This window comes from Dasypus novemcinctus, chromosome 12, assembly GCF_030445035.2.
Source record: "Dasypus novemcinctus isolate mDasNov1 chromosome 12, mDasNov1.1.hap2, whole genome shotgun sequence".
Taxonomy (NCBI): domain Eukaryota; kingdom Metazoa; phylum Chordata; class Mammalia; order Cingulata; family Dasypodidae; genus Dasypus; species Dasypus novemcinctus.
Window position 1 is genome coordinate 105,901,705 of NC_080684.1, and position 19,176 is coordinate 105,920,880.

General features: G+C 57.8%; 1 protein-coding gene across 3 annotated transcripts in view; it reads right to left on the minus strand.

The window, feature by feature from the left end:
* Positions 1-581: 581 nt before the first annotated feature.
* Positions 582-19,176, minus strand: part of PHF21B (PHD finger protein 21B) — a 109,965-nt gene continuing 91,370 nt past the window's right edge. For 2 of the 3 annotated variants that reach the window (XM_058308921.2, XM_058308922.2), the window contains exons 6-13: positions 13,668-13,719; positions 11,506-11,582; positions 8,070-8,124; positions 7,421-7,443; positions 5,730-5,888; positions 4,214-4,289; positions 3,897-4,000; positions 582-2,583 (exon numbers count right to left, since the gene is read on the minus strand). In XM_058308921.2, the coding sequence (XP_058164904.1) occupies positions 2,362-2,583; positions 3,897-4,000; positions 4,214-4,289; positions 5,730-5,888; positions 7,421-7,443; positions 8,070-8,124; positions 11,506-11,582; positions 13,668-13,719 (768 nt within the window). In that variant the 3' untranslated portion in view covers positions 582-2,361. Of the gene's footprint in view, positions 2,584-3,896; positions 4,001-4,213; positions 4,290-5,729; positions 5,889-7,420; positions 7,444-8,069; positions 8,125-8,243; positions 11,328-11,505; positions 11,583-13,667; positions 13,720-19,176 lie in introns of those variants that run through there. The other variant, XM_058308923.2, reaches the window with a different exon arrangement.

Genomic DNA, 19,176 nt, shown 5'->3' on the forward strand with positions numbered 1-19,176 from the left:
AGACCGAGGCCAGCCTGGTGCTCAGGGCGCCCGAGGTTTGTTCAGGGTGAATGAAGAGGGGCCTGTCTGGGCTCCAGCGGTGATGACGTGGAACTGGCCCCACCCCCCAAGCCCCACGACCCTAGGGTCTGGTGGGAGTGGACAGTGCTGGACACCTGCACTCCCTTCACTACCTCCCAGGGCGGTGGGTCCCTTTGACATCTGCCACATCCTCCGGCCACAGCTGCCAGCCCAGGGGTGGGCAGCTGACCCAGTGGGGTGGGCCAGAGGCCCCCGCACGGGGTCTACAACCGGTTCTCAGGAGCTGGGCGTCCCACTCCGGCTGCTATCGCAGGAGGCCCAGGTAACCTCCAGGGCAGGTGTGCGGCCACGTTGCCCCGACAGACGAGGAAGCTGCGGTGCACATGCCAGAACTGGCGAGGCTGCAGCTGCGCCCCCCGTGGGCTCGCGCACTTGTGGGATGCGCCGGGGAGGCCGTGTGCGGTCGCGGGGAGGGGCAGCACCCCGATGTGGGGCCTCCTGTCCCGTGCCCACCGCCCCCGCACCCTCTCCGCCGTAGGCAAGGACATGACAACCAGGGCTCTGAACTCATCAGTCGCCTTTAATGCATCGTACAGAAGGAAAACTACATCGGCATATTCCGGACAAGCACTTTTTCTCTAGCCTCACTATCACTGGACGGTCCTCCTTGGTCATAAAAACTAAGTCTCGAGACACGTCGGCAGCTACCCCTCCCGGATCCAACCTTCATATGCTCTCATTACATTAAAAAACCCAACTCGATCCATCCGAGAAGAGAACGAACGGAAAAGGAGCCTGGAGGCGTCTCCGCCGCGAGCCGCGCGGCAGTGCACAACTGGCAGGGAGAGGGCCCAAGGCGTGAGACGTGGGTCTCACACAGTTCACCTTGCTCGTCAATAAAAGAATATAAAAATCTTGTTCAACCCAGTGTTGAGTGTATTAAAATAGCTCTGACGCGTACAGCACAGTTTCTCCCGGAATCGTGGGGGCGGCAGGGGCTCGGCCCCCTGGCTCGGCACGAGGCCTGGCTGGGTGTGTCTGGCCGTGTGTGCAAACGCACACGTGGGCTCATTGCAATTCGGCACCGTGTGATGCGCCCAGGGCAGGGAGCCGTGTGGCTCCTGGGTGCTGTCCCATTGTGCTAAGTTCCTTGGAACTGGAGAAGCTGGTGGCGTGAGGCGCCCGGCACGAGCCCCTGGGCGCCGGAGTGGGGGCCCTCAGGCTCTCGGCTGCCTCGAGGAGATGGCGGGAAGCGGGGCTCAGAGCCCCAGAAGGCCAAGCTCTCCCGGGCTGCCCCCTTCCCCACCTGCCCCCGCTCCACCCCGGCTCTAAAAAAACCCTCCGGATGGCTCCAGAGCGGCCTCCGCGGAGGGAGGTTGTCCCACTCGTACCTGGAAGCAGAGGTCTCTATGAGCAGGAGACAGCGAGTGCCTCCCTGCCCCTTTCACATTAAATAGCTTACAATAAAAACGCCATACAAAAATGTAAAGAAGGTATTTTTTGGCATAGTGTCTGTACTGGCAAGAAAAGAGGAGTGGAATACTTAGCGGCTCTTCCAAAGGAGAAAAGAAAAGGCTTTGCTCAGCGGTTGAATGAGTCAACCCGAGGAGAAGGCCCGCCAGGGGCCTCCCCTGCGTGGACGCAGCTCCACCTTTGCCCAGAAACTCCAGGAGAAAAATACATCGATGGCGAAATGAGTCCGAAGGCTCCGGACAGGAAGGAGGCAGAGAGCGGGGCGAGCCGGAGGGGCCTGGCGCAGGCTCGGCAGGCCAGCGCGGGACAAGGCCCGCGGGAAGGCGCCCCGGGCTTCTCAAGTCAAGCGGCTACGATCCTTACCCTAATAATACTGACAGAAGGGCGCGGGGGCGGGCACCAGGCGCCTCTGTGAGCACGGGGTCCCGGGGGAGGCCGGCCCTGCCCAGCCCTCCTCCCAGCACGGCCCCAACTACCCTACTACGCAGCTACGTCTCCCCTTCTCCCTCCCGGCAGGACGCCCGCGGCCTGGGGGATGCCCGCTCGCCTCCCTGCCCCTCTCCATGACCGCCACCTTCCCCTCTTCTGGAAGCAGCAGGAGGCTGGGGGGGGCTGTGGCCTGGAGCCGTGCCCGACCGTGTGCGGGGCGGGGGGCCCCGTCGCCCGCTGCCTGGCCGCCGGCACTAGCCTGCTGCCCAGCTCCGGGAGTCTGACCCGGCTCACTCGCCCCCTTCTTTCCTCTCTCTCTCTCTGGTTTCCTTTTGTCTGAAATTCATAGTGTTTATCAATTAAGGCCGGCGGGACCCCCAGGTTGTGTGGGCAGGGCCCCAGGAACTTTCCGTGGGGCTGAAGACTGGTCGCTGGGGATCAGTTGTGCCCCTGGGGGTGCTGGAGGGTGGAGTGCATGGCCGGGGCGGCCGAGGGTTTGGTCCAAGGGGCAGCCAGCAGCGGGGTGGGGCTGGTGGCCGTCACGGTGACCTGGAGCAGCTGCTCGCCCTGGATCCGCCTCAGGAGGGTGCGCAGGCGGTCCAGGGACGCCTGGGTGCCCCTCTGCCGCGCCAGCAGGCTCGTCTTCAGCTCCAGGCATCTCTGTCAGGGAGGTGTTAGAACGGGTCTCAGCCAGGCATCCGCGGAGAGGCCCAGCCCTCCACCCCAGGCCCCCGTCCCTGCAGAGCCCGAAGGAAACCAGGCAGCGGCTGAAAATAGGGTTAGATGCAGCCACGGGAGAAGTGTGTTTAGATTTTAGGGCTAGGAAAGGTGGACTTTTGTAGGAGCGTGGGGACATTCTCCCTACTGGGTCTTGATGCTACCTACCACACTGGTGCTACCACGACCACCACCACCATCGTCACCATGACCACTGTCATCACCACGATCATCACCACCACCAGCATCACTGTCAGCACCACCACCACCACCACCCCATCACCACCATCACCACCACCATCACCACCACCACCCCATCACCACCACCACCACCACCATCATCACCACCATCATCACCACCACCACCACCACCATCACCATCACCACCACCACCACCACCACCATCACCACCATCACCACCACCACCACCATCACCACCACCACCACCACCACCATCACCACCACCACCACCACCATCACCACCATCACCACCATCACCACCACCACCACCATCACCACCACCATCACCACCATCACCACCACCATCACCATCACCACCACCACCATCACCACCATCATCACCACCACCACCATCACCACCATCAACACCACCACCACCATCACCACCATCATCACCATCACCACCACCATCACCACCACCACCATCACCACCACCACCACCATCACCACCACCATCACCACCATCACCACCACCATCACCATCACCACCACCACCATCACCACCACCATCACCACCACCACCATCACCACCATCAACACCACCACCACCACCACCACCACCACCACAATCACCACCACCACAATCACCACCGTCATCACCACCACCATGACCACTGTCACCATGACCATCATTACCACCATGATCACCACCACCGTCACCATGACCACCATCCTCACCACCACCACCACCGTAATCACCATCACCACCACCACCACCACGTTTACTGTCACCCTAAGAAGGAGGAACAATGTCCATTTTACGCAGGAGGAAACTGGGGCTCAGAGAAGGTCAGGGCCTCACTGAGGTCAGAGAGCCGAGAAGGGGCAGAGCTGGGATGTTTTAATTGCTTGATAAATGTTTCTCGAAAGAGTCACAGAGCTGTGCCTACTGCCTCGCCGAATGACCTGGGGAGTCTGTCTTCCTCCCTGGGTCGCAGACCTGGACAATGAACTCTGGGTTCTACATTTAGGGCTCTAAGGGCAGGCGCCCCTTCCCCTCCAGCCCCAGCACACACCTTCACGGCGGAGGCCAGGCGCCGGTCCCTCTCCTCCAGCTGCTGGTGCTCGCTCTGTAGTTCACTGCCTCTCTGCAGCAGCTTCTGCTTCTCCTCTTCTTTCACTAGGAAGGGGAAGACCATGCCCGCCCCAAGAAGGGAAGGTAAGCAACAGCCGGGCCTCAGGTGAGAGCAGGGGCAGAAGGCAGGTGGCCATGCCTCCAGGAGCCTGTGGGCCTGGAAGTGCTCACGCTTCAGAGCTCGCCAGGGTGGCCTGGAGCCCCAGCTTCCAGGGGTCCAGAGAGAGCCCAGGGGCCGCAGTGGGGCAGGGCCCTTACCTGTCTTGTGGGTGACGTAGGAATGCACGATGGCCAGCATCCCGGTCCAGGGCATGCCCTCGTCCTTCTTTAAGGCCTGGGGGAAGACGGGGAAATGAGCAATCTCGGGAAGGCAGCAGACCCGGGCCCCACTGGACTGTGTGACCCCGGGGGGCTCTGGCCCTCTGGGCTGCAGGTTCCTCAAATGTAACCACGAGGGGTGGCCACCTTGGCTTCCTGCTCTGGCTCACAGAGGCAATTCAGGAACAACATCAGCTCCACAAAGGCAGGAACCTTCTAGACCTCAACCCTCCTCCACAAGGCCTCCGAGAGTGCCTGGCACAGAACAGGTGCATGTACTTCTTGAATGAATGAGTGAATGAATGATGAATGAATGAATGGACAAATGATCACTGGTCGTCTTTCCATGTCTGGGGGACCTCAGAGCAGCCCCAGGCTGGCCAGGGACAAACAGGGGTGTCCAGTGAGCCCCTTGACACTGCCGAAGCAGGGAAGGGTGTCTCGGTCCTTCATCACACCCCGAACCTCAGCGAGGGGCATGAAGCCCGCAGCCTCTCACCTGGACCCCACAAAGCCAGGGACGCAGGGAGCGCACACTGCTGCCGCCTCCTGCAGCAAAGGTGGCTCCCCGGGATTAGACCAACGACATAGCCTAAGGCACCTCAAAAAGCAAACTTCTGTGAAAGCACCGCTGCTTCCTGCCACCTCGCCACACGCTATCTTACATTTTCAAGTTTCTCCTTCCAGTTTTACCAAAATTGGGAGTGGTTGTAGAACTGCTATTCATTTCTTAACATAATTCCATAGAGTGAACACGCCCCCCAAATAAAAAACCCTGGAAAAAAATCCTTTTCAGTGGATACATAAGAGTTCAGCTCGTGCAGGAGCTGGAACTGACTTAACCAGGTCCGCTTTCGCGCCGTTTCCCTCTCATACGTGAAGGGCAGACGTGTTTCCAGGGCTCTGGATAAAATCCGGCCACGCACAGAGTGCCGTGTAGCCCCCTGGCCCGCAGCAAGCTGTCCGGCCCTGCTGATGGAGAGGCTGCTCTCGTTTGCGCCACTGAGCGGGGGTGACACGGGATGTGTCACCTGGCACTGCGGCCTGTGCTGTGTTGTGACTCTGGTTCTCCGTGGGGAACGTGCAGCCCAGAGGCGACGTGACTTGTCCAGCCACACAGAGGGCCAGCCCTGTCCACTCCCCAGGCTTCTCAACCAGCAGTGATGGAGGCTGTCACGCCCGGGGTGGGGGTGGGGGCGCCCCAGCATCTCCCGGGTAGAGGGTGGGACTCTGCAGCACCCTCTGGGGCAGGGGACAGACCCCAGCAATAAACTGTCGGGCCTAAAAGCCGCTGTGTGGAGGCTGACTGCCTGCTCCCCGCCCCAGCCCTCCTTGCCCCTCCTCTGCCCCGGGCAGGGCCTTCCAGGAAGCACAGAAGGTCGGCGCTGCGACCCGTGTGCCAGGTGAGGGCCCCGCGGTGCGGGGTGGGGAGTGCGCCTGGGCCCCACTCCCCTACCTTCTGCTGGCACTTGGGGCACACCCACACGCCCTTGGGTGCCGTCTTGAGGGGCGGGTCCAGGCAGGCCAGGTGGTAAGCCCCCGGGCAGGTGCCACAGGGCTGCAGGTCGGCCCCTCGCTTGCAGGCCGCGCAGTGCTCATCGTGGCTGATCTCGCTCTGGAAGAGAAGGAAGGCGGGAGGAGGGTCGGTCGGCCCGGGCAGCTGCCTCTGGGACCCCGTGGGACCCTCTGGGACCCCAGCGCTCTGGCCAGCAGTTCTCAGCAGCTCCAGGAGAGTGTGATGAGCCCCGGGTCCCAGGACGCCCTCGCTGGACAGCGGGGTCACGAGCCCCAAGAGCAGGCACTCTGGGGCCCCGGTGCGTCTGTGCCACCACCTGGGTGCCAGCGGCCGACGGGGAAGGGGTGGGGCACAGCACCTGCTGCGGCCAGGACACCGCGCCCCCAGAGGGCCGGGCTTCCCGCCGCCTGCACGTGAGCCGCGTGTCTCCAGTAGGCACCCCCAGTCCTCCCCCAGCACCTCGACCGAAGCCGGCCTCTTGGGCATGCCGGGGGAGCGGCTTCGCCCCTGGGCTGCCAGGGGATTCAGCAGGCTGCGCCGCAGTCTGCCAGGAGCGTGCCAGCTCCAGTGGGTGCTCCATACAGGCTGGCTCCTCTTTCCCCGGGAGGGGACTCAGATGTCCCCTCCACAGAGCCTTCGGCATTTGGTTGTTCAGCCTCTACTTACACACCCTTAGTGACAGGGAGCTCACTACTTGTCCGGGTGGTCTCACAAACCCACCCTCCATAACCTGGGGAAAGTGAGCAGCTCCCACCCTCCTCTCTGCAAGTGTTCTCTGTCCCGTGCTGGCATCCTCGAGGCTCATGGGATTTAGAGTTTGAGGGGACCAGAGGGACCTCATCTGGGGTGACCATGCCAAAGAGGCTTCCCTGGGCTGAGCCTGAGGCCTCAGAGGTCCCGCCCCCCACCCTTGTCCCCGAGGGGAGCCCCTTGCCCAAAACCACACAGCCAGAGGGAGGCAGGGCCAGGGCCAGCACTGGGGGCCCTGCTTGGAGCCTGGGCCCGGCAGGACGTGGGCTCTGCGTGGCAGAGCTCGGAATGGCCGTGGGCCCTGGGAAGTGACCCGACTACCTGAGGTGGCCGGAGCCCTCCGTCATCGTTTCTCAGTGGCTTAACCAGTAGAGGGGTTAGGGGCTGGACACTTTTTCTGAGATCAGAATTTAGTCAAGAAAAACCGGATACCTCCTGAGGCGTGCCTATGACCAGCCAATGTCCTTGAAGCAAGGACACGAGGGAGAAGGGTTCTAGGGAAAGTGGACAATGGAGCCTAGCCCTCTAGGAGCGGGCAACGGAGGGCCAGGGAGGGTGGCTCTGCCCGGGTTCTCAGTGAGGCCAGGCAGAGCCAGGGAGAGCCCGGCTTCCACGCGGCCTCGGCTGCTTCCGACTGAGCCTTCGTGCTGCTGGGGTCACTGCCGGGTGGGGGGCTCCGGCTTGAATCTATGACCTGAACCCTGTGGCAAGGCCCACTAGGCTTAGTAGGGTGGAAAACGGATGTGGGGTTTAGGAAGCTGACAACCCCCTGGGCCTCTGCTCCAGTCTGGGCCACAGAATGCTGGACCTTCCACTTATCCAGGACCACAAGGAAAGCACCCCAACCCCCTGCCAGGTGGGAAGACGGAGGGGCCACGTACCTTCCAGCAGGGGTCCTCATTGGCTAGCACAGGGAAGAAGGGTGGAGAACAGGTTAGTGGGAAATGGAGGCACAAAGCAGCACTGGAGCCCAGAGGCTGATGGGAGACCGCAGGTCTAGACCGGGCTTCACCCCAGAGCACGAGGGGAGGCCACAGGCCAAGACAGGATTTCACCCCAGAGCATGACAGGAAGCTGGAGGCCAAGACCAGGCCTCACCCCAGAGTGTGATGGGAGGCTGGAGCCTAAGACCAGGCTTCACCCAAGAGCGTGATCATGATGGGAGACCTACAGACCAAGACTAGGCTTCACCACAGAGCATGATGGGAGGCCTGCAGGTGAAGACTGGGTTTTAGCCCAGAGCATGATGGGAGACCTGCAGGTGAAGACTGGGTTTCAGCCCAGAGCATGATGGGAGGCCTGCAGACCAAGACTAGGCTTCACCACAGAGCGTGATGGAGGCCTGCAGGCCAAGACCGGGTTTCACCCCAGAGCATGATGGGAGGCCTGCAGGCCAAGACCGGGCTTCACCCCAGAGCATGATGGGAGGCCGCAGACCAAGACCAGGCTTCACCCTAGAGCTTGATGGGAGGCCGCAGGCTCTGCCCAGCCCCGGAGCCCCCTGCAGGCATGCCCATGGCTGGTGCTTACCTCTTGCTGTGAGGAACAGGGGGTTGTTGAGATAGCTGGATGCCAGCCGCTTCCTCTGCAGGGACAGAAAACAACAAAACCACTGGGTCACCAGGGAGTCCGCTCAGCTCTGTGCCCTGCCACGTGCCCTGCCTGGACCCACCCTGGGCTCCAGACGCCAGCTGGACTCCCCCTGCCAGCGGCAGAAGCAGGCGTGGGGCCTGGTGGGGGTGGGGGAAGCCGGCAAGGCCCCCTTGGGCTCTGCCCTGGGGGCTGGGGAGTCCAGCTCAGGCCTGCTGGGTATATATTAACTCAGGAAGGGCGAGTTAGAGACCCCAAATCAGGACTAATCCGTAACAGGGGACATTTTCTCATTTCTCAACTCTAAGTGTTTCGGATTGACCCCCTAAAGCCCCACTTCTTGGCATATGGACCGGGAACTGGTGGACAGAAAAGGACTAGCCCCTGAACCAAAGCATCAGTGCAGATAGAAGTTTCCAGCGCATTCCAGAAGGGTGGATTTCGTCCTAGAGCTTTAGCACCCAGAGCCCACGCTGTTTTAGACCTTGGCTGGCAGTGGCCTTGGCTGTGGCAGGAGGGTGGTTCTGAAGTTGTGGGACTGGTCTGTAAAACCTGTCTCTCTTGTAGCCAAACTGTGTTCAGGGCTGAGGGAGGTTGGATTCTGTGCCCCAGTATAAAATGCAATCTCGATCTAAATCCATCCCTACAGGTGTGAGGCCACTGCAGGCAGGACCTTTTGAAGATGCCATTTTTAGTTAACAGTGGTCCAACCGAAAGAGGCTGCGTTTTCATCTTTTTTTTTTTTTCTTTTAAGGATTTATTTACTTCTCCTCCCACCCTCCTCATCAATTTGCCCTCGCTGTCTGCTCTGTGTCCATTCGCTGTATGTTCTTCTGTGTCTGCTTGTCTTCTCTTAAGGCGGCACCGGGAACCAATCCTGGGACCTTCTGGAGTAGGAGAGAGGTGCTCAATCTCTTGTGCCACCCCAGCTCCATGGTCTGCTGTGTCTTATTGTCTCTCCTCTGTGTCTCCTTTTGTTGTGTCATCTTGCTGCACCAACTCTCCCTGTGGGTCAGCTCTCTGCCTGGGCCAGCTCGCCTTCACCAGGAGGCCCCAGGAATCAAACCCTGGACCTCCGATATGGTAGACGGGAGCCCAATTGCTTGGGCCACATCTGCTTTCCTCAAGAGCTTTTAATCTTATTAATGGAGGATTTGTGAAGGAGCAAGAAACCAGAATTTAAAAGAACCTGGAGGACAGAGGAGATGCTGCCGTGGGATGGAAAAGCCAGCCTAAGGGGTGCTGACCAGCCAGGAGACACCGACTCCGGGGCCCTTCTGGCCTCTGAACCTGGGGCAAGACGCGCTCACTGCTGAAGCCCGTGGTGTGGTCACAGCAGCCAGGACACCTAGACGGTGGGGTCCACTTGGGGTCCACGGATCAAGGGTCCGGAGCTCCGAGCCGACACTCGGTTTCCCAACAATGTCATCTTTGGCCCCGGCCACATACTCGGAGAGCGGGGGCTGGTCACCCGCAGAACAGCAGATGGTGTACAGGTGAAGAAACCAAAAGGCAGAGGCCCTCGCTGAGAAGACGCTGCTTTCCAGGTGCAGGCAGGGAACCAACGGGCGCTCCTGCGAAAGGCCCACGCCGGGGGCTGCCCAGAAAGCACGGAGCAGGTGAGGGGAGTTGCAAACAGACGCTGCAGGCAAGCCCTGCGCAGCCGCGGTGGGAGGACAAAAGAAGAGGCGGCAGGCGGGTGAGGCCGAGGCCGCTCGGGGGGCTCTTCCCCCAGGCAGGGAGGGTCAGGGCTGCGACTGACCCCCCCCCCAAGCTGAGACCAAGTTCACAGACATGACTCCGGACAACTGGCAGTGACAGCTGGCAGGGGGAAACAGAGGTTTTCTGTCCCCTACCTCCCAGCCCCACAGGGCCTCGGGGTCTTCGGTGGGGACAGCATGCATCTGGGATTGCACTGCATAGAACGGCGTTCCCCGCAGAAGGCATTTCAAGTCCAAGGCCTGCGAGGAGGTACCCGGGAACGGATCCTTATTTGGACATGGAGTCTGGGCAGATGGCACCCAGCAAAGACGAAGTAACCCTGGATCTCTCAGGTGGCCCTGGGTCCAGCGACAAGTGGCCTTGTAAGAAGAGGAGGCCCCATGGGGGTGGAGGCAGAGATGGGAGGGCGCAGCCGCCAGCCCCCGGGGCCCCAGAAGCCGGAAGGGCCGGGAGGGGCCTGCCCATGGGGCCTTCGGGGGAGCGCACCTGCCCACGCCTTGCGGTTGGACTTGTGGCTCCCGCAGGGCGAGGGCACAGGCTCTGCTTTTGGCCCCAAGTCTGTGGTCCCTGTTAGGGTAGCCCTGGGAAAGGAAGACACGACCTACTAAGCGCTCAGGACGGCAGCTCCAAGGTGGGGATTTGCCCCCATGGCTAAGGGAGAGCCTTGTATGCTACAAACGCTTTCGGCGTTCCTTGAGCGAGGCAGGCGGGCAGCCCAGGCCGGAGCTCCAGACAGCCCCGGGCACCGCGGGCAGGCCGAGGCCAGGCTCCCAGGAGCCCCAGCCGCTCTGGCCTCAGCAGGTGGACCTCAGGCTACAGGGACAGGAGGACTCCATCGCAGACCCGACGTCCCCCGGGAGTGGCGTCGGGGAGGGAACCCGGCCTCACACTCGGGGCATGCTCAGTCCCCGACGCTGCATTACCGGACGGCTCCTGCCGGGGCCGAGCCACGCGGGTGCCGAGCCACGCGGGCACCGTGCCCTATCTGGGTTGGGTTTGCCTCGGCGTGGGCTCCTGGTCGAGAGCAGAACAAGGCCGGAGCGCCTACCACGGCGGGGCCACCCGGGGGAACTGCACACAGACACACGCGGTGCCTAGAGCTGGGGTGCTCCTGTGAAGGTGGGCGCAGAGGGCCGCGTCCCCCCAGGGCGGGAGCCGCCTTCTCCCAGAGCACACCTGGGCTGACCTCGTGCACTGGCCGCTGGCTCGTGGGCCTCTTCCGCCTTCCCTCTCTCTTCTCTGGGAAGGGAGGGAGGGAAGCACCGAAAGGCGACGTGGGAGCAGGACCTGGCCTCGCTCGGCCCAGCCCGCTTGGAGCCGGCTTGTTCCTTGGGGCCCAGCCGGTCCCGAGGTCCAGGCATCGAGCACCACCCATGGCTGGGAGATGAGGGCGCCCACGGCAGCCCGCGGCCAAGCCACGCTCCCAGTGCAGCTCAGACTACGAACGAAGCCGACACTGTCGTCCTTCTCTTGATTCTGAGCTCGGGAGGGAAGAGGAGTGTTACTGATCGTCGTCCCCTGAACCGCAGCCCAGGAGGGGGGCTGAGGATTTGGGGGAGTGGGGGCAGCCACTCTTCCCGGACTTTGCCGAGCGGCTGTGTGGGAAAGCCCCGCTCCTTCCTGCCCGCCCCACGGGAGCAGGGCCGCCACTCACCTCGGCCTCCAGGAGGCCGCTGTAGGCAGGGTTGGCTGTGCTTCTCCTCTTCCGCTCCTGGCGCTTGCTCTGGATTTCTGGAGAGCACAGGCACAGCGTGAGTAGAGTCCTCCTGCTTCCCTCCTGTCTCCTCAGCGTGCCCTGGGCATCACTGGCCCCTCTGCTCCAGTCCTGTCTGCCCCGAGCCTGGCCCGTAGCCCAGCACCGTGCCCCAGAGCAGCCCCGGACAGCTGGGGCCTTCAGGAACTGCCCACCGTGGCAGGACGGCTCTGGGGGCCCCAGGTTGGGTGGCAGACAGACAGTAGGGCAGCAGCACCCAGGGTCCACGAGACCCGTGTGGTTACCTGGCCTCGGGACCCCTCGGGAAAATGGAAGCTTGCAGGTAAGGCGCTGGCCTGGCTGAGCCACAGAGTGAGCTCGGCGCACGGGGAGAGCAGCGCACACCTGCCCAGGTAGCCGCGGCCTGGATCCTCAGGGCCGAGCTCTTTCCAGGACAGCCTGGTACGTTTTGCTTCATGTACACTGAGAACGATGTGCCAGGAGGCTCTCAGTCAAATTCAAGGTCCACTCCCTGGAGCTGGGCTGGGGCCGTGACCTGCCTGTCTGGGTGCAGCTATTGGGTTTCCTGTATCAGGGCCTTGGTGGAAGAAGACAAGGCCCAAGTAAATAAATGGATAAGTAAATATTGAGGATATCACACAGGAGAAGTGTTCGAATGAGGACTGTTTATAAAAAACAATAATCACAAATACATTATCTCAGTCCCCACAACGCTGCAAGGTTAAAAGGCACAATTTTCCTCATGTCACAGATGAGGAAACTGAGGTTTCAGAAGTAGTGGGTCAGCGGCATCACAGAATCTGGAACCCGAGGCTTGCGCCAACCCGGGGAGGGCTGTCCCCCCCATGCCTTCTCGGGGCTCTAGGTCGGAGCGTCAACACTTCTCAAAGGTAAGCCGAGGCCCACTGGACCTCTGTGAGCAAGTTCAAGTGACCAGAAGGGCCACCTGCAAGGGCAGCTCGCCGGGGCTTTTTGGTCCAAGGCCAGGCTGGCCGGAGCCTGGGGGTCTGGAAGGCTGCCCCCCCGCCCCCTCACCCCGTTGATTCCCCAGCTTCCGCCAGGGCACAAAGGATCTTTTCCGTTTGTTTCTTGGCAAGCTGGACCCAGGCAGTGGGAGGGGACCAGGCGTTCCATCCCCTGGATGTCGCCGCGGAGAGGCCTGGGCTCCCCGCCAGGTGCTTGGCTCAGGTGAGCACAGAAAAGCATGAGCCTCTGCTTTACAAGCCCACTGGCTCGGCCACCGATGGGCCGTGGGACTCGGCCGGCCAGCCCCTCGCCTGGGCTTCCCTCACTTGGCAGGACAGGGAGAGCATCTACCTGAGATTACAGAGGACAGTAAGGACTTGGGGGCGGGCAGGTGCTCAGCTCGTTCGTTCCTACCTTTCCTCACTTTGAGAAGGAAAACCCAGATTTACTCGGGTGCGTGTTTTTACTTCATAAACGTCTTTGGCTGGTGAGCTGGGCGTTGTGGGAAATCCTCTGGGATCAGGAGACAGGAGATTAGCTGTGTGACCCCGAGCAAGCGAGTGACTTCTCTGGCCTCAGCTTCTCCACACGGGCAAGAGGGTTGGTCTCAGCGGTTCCCAAGCCTCGGTCTACGACGGTGCTCGTGGCTCCCGCTGTAAGGCCTATTTCTACCGAGTCCGCAGGCGGGGCCCACAGCAGGGGAGGCGGTGCCTAACACTGCCCGCGCGTTACGACCCCATGGAAAGGCGCGGTTATCACCCCATTTTACAGGGGGAAACCGAGGCACAGAGCGGCTAAGAACCTTGCCCAAACTGGGGCAGTTGGTGGATGGCGGAGCCGGGCAGGTTCCCTCCAGTGCCCCACGGTGCCCCCAACAAAACATGACGGCGTGGCTGGGCCTGTGTCTTGTTTGACTTTGTGACGACGGCGACCAGCCTGACACCCGGGGCAGACCTCCTAGAAGGCTGGGTTCACGCAAGGCGCTGCCACCCGACCTGGAGATATCCCAAGACCCTCTGCTGCTCTGGGCTGCCCCTCTGCTTCCAGGCAGAGCGCTGGAGCCCGGGTCTTTGGCCACCAGCCCAGCCCCCTGCCCGCCGCGCCTGTCCCAGCCGGCCCGCGCCACCCGTCCTCACCTTCCAAGTGCTCTGTCGTCACCAGGCCCAGCGCTACCATGAAGGCGATTTTCTGAGGGAGGGAAACAGGAGCGTTAACACAGCCTTTGACCTTCATTCATTTGTTCTTTCATCCAATAAGCACTTACTGGGCACCCAAGCCTGCGGAGCCGCAGGGCTAGGCTGCACGCTGCCCCAGCCTCCGAGGCCCCACAGTGCCAGGTAGTTTCTAAGAAACCCTTGGGAGACGGGCCTCCCAGCAACGGCGAACGCCCACAGGGCAATCCAGGGCAGCTCCGCGGAGCACCCGAGGGGTCCCTGCACATGCTGGATAAACTCACTTTTACAGACACGTTTTAAAGACCAGAGGTGTGCCACACTGGACCAGCCACAATCAGTGATTCAAAACACATCCTCGTTATTGGTCCTTTCATTTATTTGAGAATAAATTATACACTGAATAAATAATAAATTGAACAACCAGGAATCCAACAGTGAACTCAAAACCAAAACCTGACTGACAGCCGCATCTTTTCTGTGTTCGTCTCATCTCCTCCTCTTCACCCTCCCCACCAGAAATCCTGCTCTTGAATTCTACTTATCATTCCTTTGACTTTTATATCGACGTTACATACCCACATACGCCTAGACAAGATACTAGTTTGGTCTGGTTTTACTTTAAAGCAGAACACGACTGTCTGCAGTCCTCTGTGTGTGTTTTCCCTTCTGCTGCTGTAGTAAGCGGCATTCTAAGAAGGCCTCGAGGGTTCCTGCCCCTTGCATGTGAATATGACGGGACAGTCGCTCCTTTGATCCCCCTGCGTTAAGTAAGTGAGACTCCAGCGAAGCAGACTCGAGGGCGCTCCTCCTGCTGGCCTGGGCTTCAGAGGGGCCACCACTAGTGATGGCAGCCATGCGCTGGAGCCACGCTGGGCGTGGGAGCACACGGCAAGGGCCAGAGGGCGGCCTCTGGGAGTTGAGAGCGACCCCGGCTGACACCCAGCCAGACAACCCGGACCTCAGTCCTGCAACCCTGAGGAACTGCATTCTGCCAATGACCTGAATGAGCCTGGAAAAGGATCCTGCAGTCCAGAGTGACACCTCGATTTCAGCCCGAGACCCTGAGCAGAGAAGCCAGTTGAGCGCCTTCCGGACTCCTGATCACGGAAATGAAGACACAGCCAGTGGGTATTAAGCAGTCCAGGGGAAGTGGAAGTGGATGTGGCACAACTGGTAGAGCGTTTGCCTACTGTATGGGAGGGTCCAGGGTTCGAGACCCAGGGCCTCCTGACCCCTGTGGTGACCTGGCCCCTGTGCAGAGCTGCCGCATGCAAGGAGTGGTGCTGTGCCACACAGGGGTGCCCCCACGTGGGGGTGCCCCACGTACAAGGAGTGCGCCCTGCAAGAGTCACCTCGCATGGAAAAAGTGCAGCCCACCCAGGAGTGGCGCCTCATACACGGAGAGCTGTCGCAGCAAGATGACGCAACAACAAAAAAGAGATGCAGTTTCCCGGTGCCACCAAGGGTGCAAGAGGACACAGAGAGCAAACAATGAGGGGGAAGGGGAGAAAAATTAAAAAAAAAAAAAAAATACACCTGCTGATGTGCCTGTCACTTATCTCCAGTTTTGTTTTGTTACTGGGAACTGCTGTAATGAACTTTGTTGTACTTGTCTTCTGGTGCAGGTAGGTTAGACTTTCTTTTGGGTATTTATCAAGGGGCTAAATCACAGGGTGATAAAACTGCTCATATTTTCAAGATATTGCCAAAGTGTATCAAAAGAAATAGCTATTCCAATTTACACCCAACTACAAGAAGTGCATGAGAATCCTGCGATGCACACTGGAGAGCCCTGTTAATTAGAAGGAATTCTAGGAAGAAATCCCACTGAGGAAAATAGTTTAAAATATCTAAGTTATTTTTTTAACAGTTGTGTAATCTAGTTACAATGCACCGTGATCAAAGGATGTGACCTGTGCAAATCCTTTGTTTTTAAACTTACTTGATCAATTTTCTTAGGTATTTTTGAAGAACGTACTCTGTCCAAGTCCTAAGTAGTTATATATTTTTCCCTATTAACTACACTGTTTAAATCTTCCGTGACGCTTTTTTCTACTTGCTATTGTTCATTTCTCAGCAAATATCTTAGAAAGCATACTAAGGGCTAAACACTGAGCCTGGTCCTCAGCATACAATGGGGAGCAAAACAAAAACGGAGAGGGGGAGGGAGGTTAGCGCCTGCTGCTATGTAATCTTCTTTCATCTATAAATTAGGAAAGACTTCTTTAACTAGCACTCCCATGCAGGTCAGGCGCATGCGGAGTTGGGGCTCTCCTAAATTCCAAGTGGGATTACGTGCCGTGGGTCCGTGTCCACAGCCTAACAGGTGTTCAGACTTTCTGACCCAGCCTATTTCCAGGAATCTAGCCGAGAGAAAGGGTGTGAGATCAAAGATTTTTGCCACAGCTCTATCATTTTTCCTGTAAGCACTTCTAGTATTTAGAAACAATTTCTTTTCAGTCTATCACAGACCGCCAGGATGGAAGCATCCAGCAACCCACCTGTGTACACATGTGTACACACTGCTAGCCTGCCCCTTCCTTACCCCAGAGCACCCTGCCATCTTCACTGAACTTGACGCCTCCCGTGTCAGAAGAGAGACAGTGTGTCCCTTCTTGTTTTGGTGTGTGTGTGCACCTGCACAGTGTCCAGTTGATTATCTTGAACAAAGGAACATCTCTCTTTCATTACTAACATGACTTACCCAATTACAATGTGAAACATGCTTGAATGTAACTCATTTCATCTCCCAAACATTTAAATAGTAATTTACTTATTAAATATTTCACATGTCTCATTTATCAGCTGCCCTTACCTGTTTCGCACACTTGACGCTAACCTGGTCTTACAGTGATTACAACTAAAACAGTGTCTCACAGATTTCAACTGGCTCTGCTCTTCTCTCCAGTCTCTCTACGTTATCCCTGGGTCACAATTTTACTAAAGCCCTGTGGAGTTCACAGAAGGCTGGCATTCCTTCTCCAGCAGGCTGAGGCTCGAGGGCTAGGGCTTTCCAAGGTGCTTCTACCAAGTCCCTTGTCCATAAGGTCAGATCTCTTTAGCTTGGGATTCTGTCCTTTATAGCAGGAAATGTCCACGCCACGGGCTTTGAACCAACAGATACATTCACTTGAAAGTATGCAAAACCCGATCTGCCTGGGAAATCACGAAACTCAAAGAAAAGGGGAGGTTGAACTGGAGGAAACACTGCCAAAAGGACACCGTGGAGCCTGGACAAGCCAGCGCTGGTGCCGCAGCTGCGGGCTCGCACCGCCCCCTGCGCGTCCTTGCATCTTTGCCCCGTTCCTCAGAATCTACACCCTGATAGTGGGGACACGAGTGGCACAAGGGGTGAGCTAGGGACTACCTGTCCTTTTGAGTTTCTGCAGTGGGGGGACTCCTGGAAATAGGAAGGGTATGTGGATGCTGGGTGGTCAGAAAGGGACAAAAGTCCTCGACCGGCTCTAGTGGTCTGAAGAATAGAGCCCACGATCCAGACATTTAAAAAGCAGTTTGTGACATAACGATCTATCCATCTGTGGTGGGGAAAAAGTAGCCAAGTGACAATATTCTTACAAGCTTTTTTAAAAAAAGATTTCATTTATTTCTCTCCCCTTCCCCCCAGTTGTCTGCTCTCTGTGTCCATTCGCTGTTTGTTCTTCTGCGTCCGCTTGCATCATCAGGTGGCACCAGGAAATTGCATCCCCTTTTTGTTGCGTCATCTTGCTGTATCAGCTCTCCGTGTGGGCGGTGCCACTCCTGGGCAGGCTGTGCTTTTTTCACGTGGGATGGCTCTCCATGAGGGATGTACTCCTTGTGCGTGGGGCTCCCCTATGCAGGGGCGCCCCTGCATGGCACAGCACTTCTTGCGTGCGGCAGCTCTGCATGTGGGCCAGCTCCACACGGGTCAGGAGGCCCTGGGGATCGAACCCTGGACCCTCCATATGGTAGATGGACACTCTACCAGTTGAGCCGCATCTGCTTCCCTTATAAGCTTTTTATAAAATTAAATACACGAGTAGGTGTGTTTTCCAAAGTATGTTGATCAGGACCCATGCGCTCCCCGTCTCTTTCCCTCCACGTCATCCTGGCTTGAGCTTCTCTAGGGGTCTACAAGAGCCCCTTTGGGGCAGTCAGAGGGCAAAGTGGTTCCTGGTCCGGGGGAGCTGGGTCTCCCACAGTCAGGGTTCTGGCAGGACATGTTTTGAGTTGGGCGCTGGATGTCCAGCAGGGATGTGGCCGGGAGCAGGAGGCCCTGGACTGCCTTCTTCTGAGCTCACCGCAGACCACAGTCGGCTCAGGGGAGGGTGGCCACTTCTCCGGGTGGGGCGGAACGCGTCTCCTCAGCGGTCAGGTGCAGATGAGCATCTGGGTCAAGCTTGCCCGGGCCCTCTGCCTGTCCAGGTAGAGAGCAGAGTCGCAACAGAGATCACGGGGATGGCAGCTAACGCGTGCTCTCTCTCGAGCCACGCTGCTCCCTCCCGGACTGGCTGTCCTCTAGGAACTCACTCACCATCCCCTGAAGTCATCTGCCTCCCTTCTCTGTTGGATTCCTTACTTCCTGTATCCTACATCTTACTCTTTCTCAGTTTACTCTTTTGTTTTGGTGGAACATATCCTTCAGTTGCTTCCCAAGAAAGATGAAGGACTGAACGATTATTATTATTGTAACAATACTTGATTGATAGTTTGGCTGGGTATAGAACTAAATTGGCTAAATTCTCTTGCATTTTTGAAGGCATGATCCATTTTTTCTTGCTTCTAACGTTGCTGTTAAAAAACTGAAGGCAGTTTTAGTTCTTGATCTTCTGAATATGGCATGCTTTTCATCTAGAAGATTGCAAATATTTCAAATATTTCAAATATTTAAATATTTGTTTCAAATATTTAAAAATTACTCAGTTATGTGCCCTATTGTATACCTTTTTAATCCATTAGAGTGGGTATGAGTAGGACCTTTCCATTTGGAAAGTCCTTAGTTGTGAGAAATTTTCTTGTATTATTTCACTGATTATACATCCCTTTATTTTAATCTTCCTCTGGAATCCCTATTATTCGGATATTAGACTTCCTAGATTGTCCTCTAATATTCTTTTCTCTCCTATTTCAATCTCCTACTTTTTCTGCTCTGCTTTCTGGGAGATTCTTCAACTTATTTTCCAATCTTCTAGTGAACATTTCATTTCTGAGACTGTATTTTTAACTTCGCTTTCTTAAATATTCCTGTTTATATATCTTACTCTTGTTTCTTGAACAGCTTAGCTCTCCGAGATGTTACTGTTACCGTGTGTGTGTCTGAGTGTGAGAGTTTTCTTCTCCCTTCATAGTCTCTGTTCCTTCACAATCCTTTTTCTGTTTGCTTTGGTATCTGTCGCCCCTCAAATGTCTGCTAATCCTTGGTTGTCCGCCTGTGATTAGAAACAGGAGCTATGAGAAGCTTGTCAAATCTGAGTTTCCCAATAGGATGGCC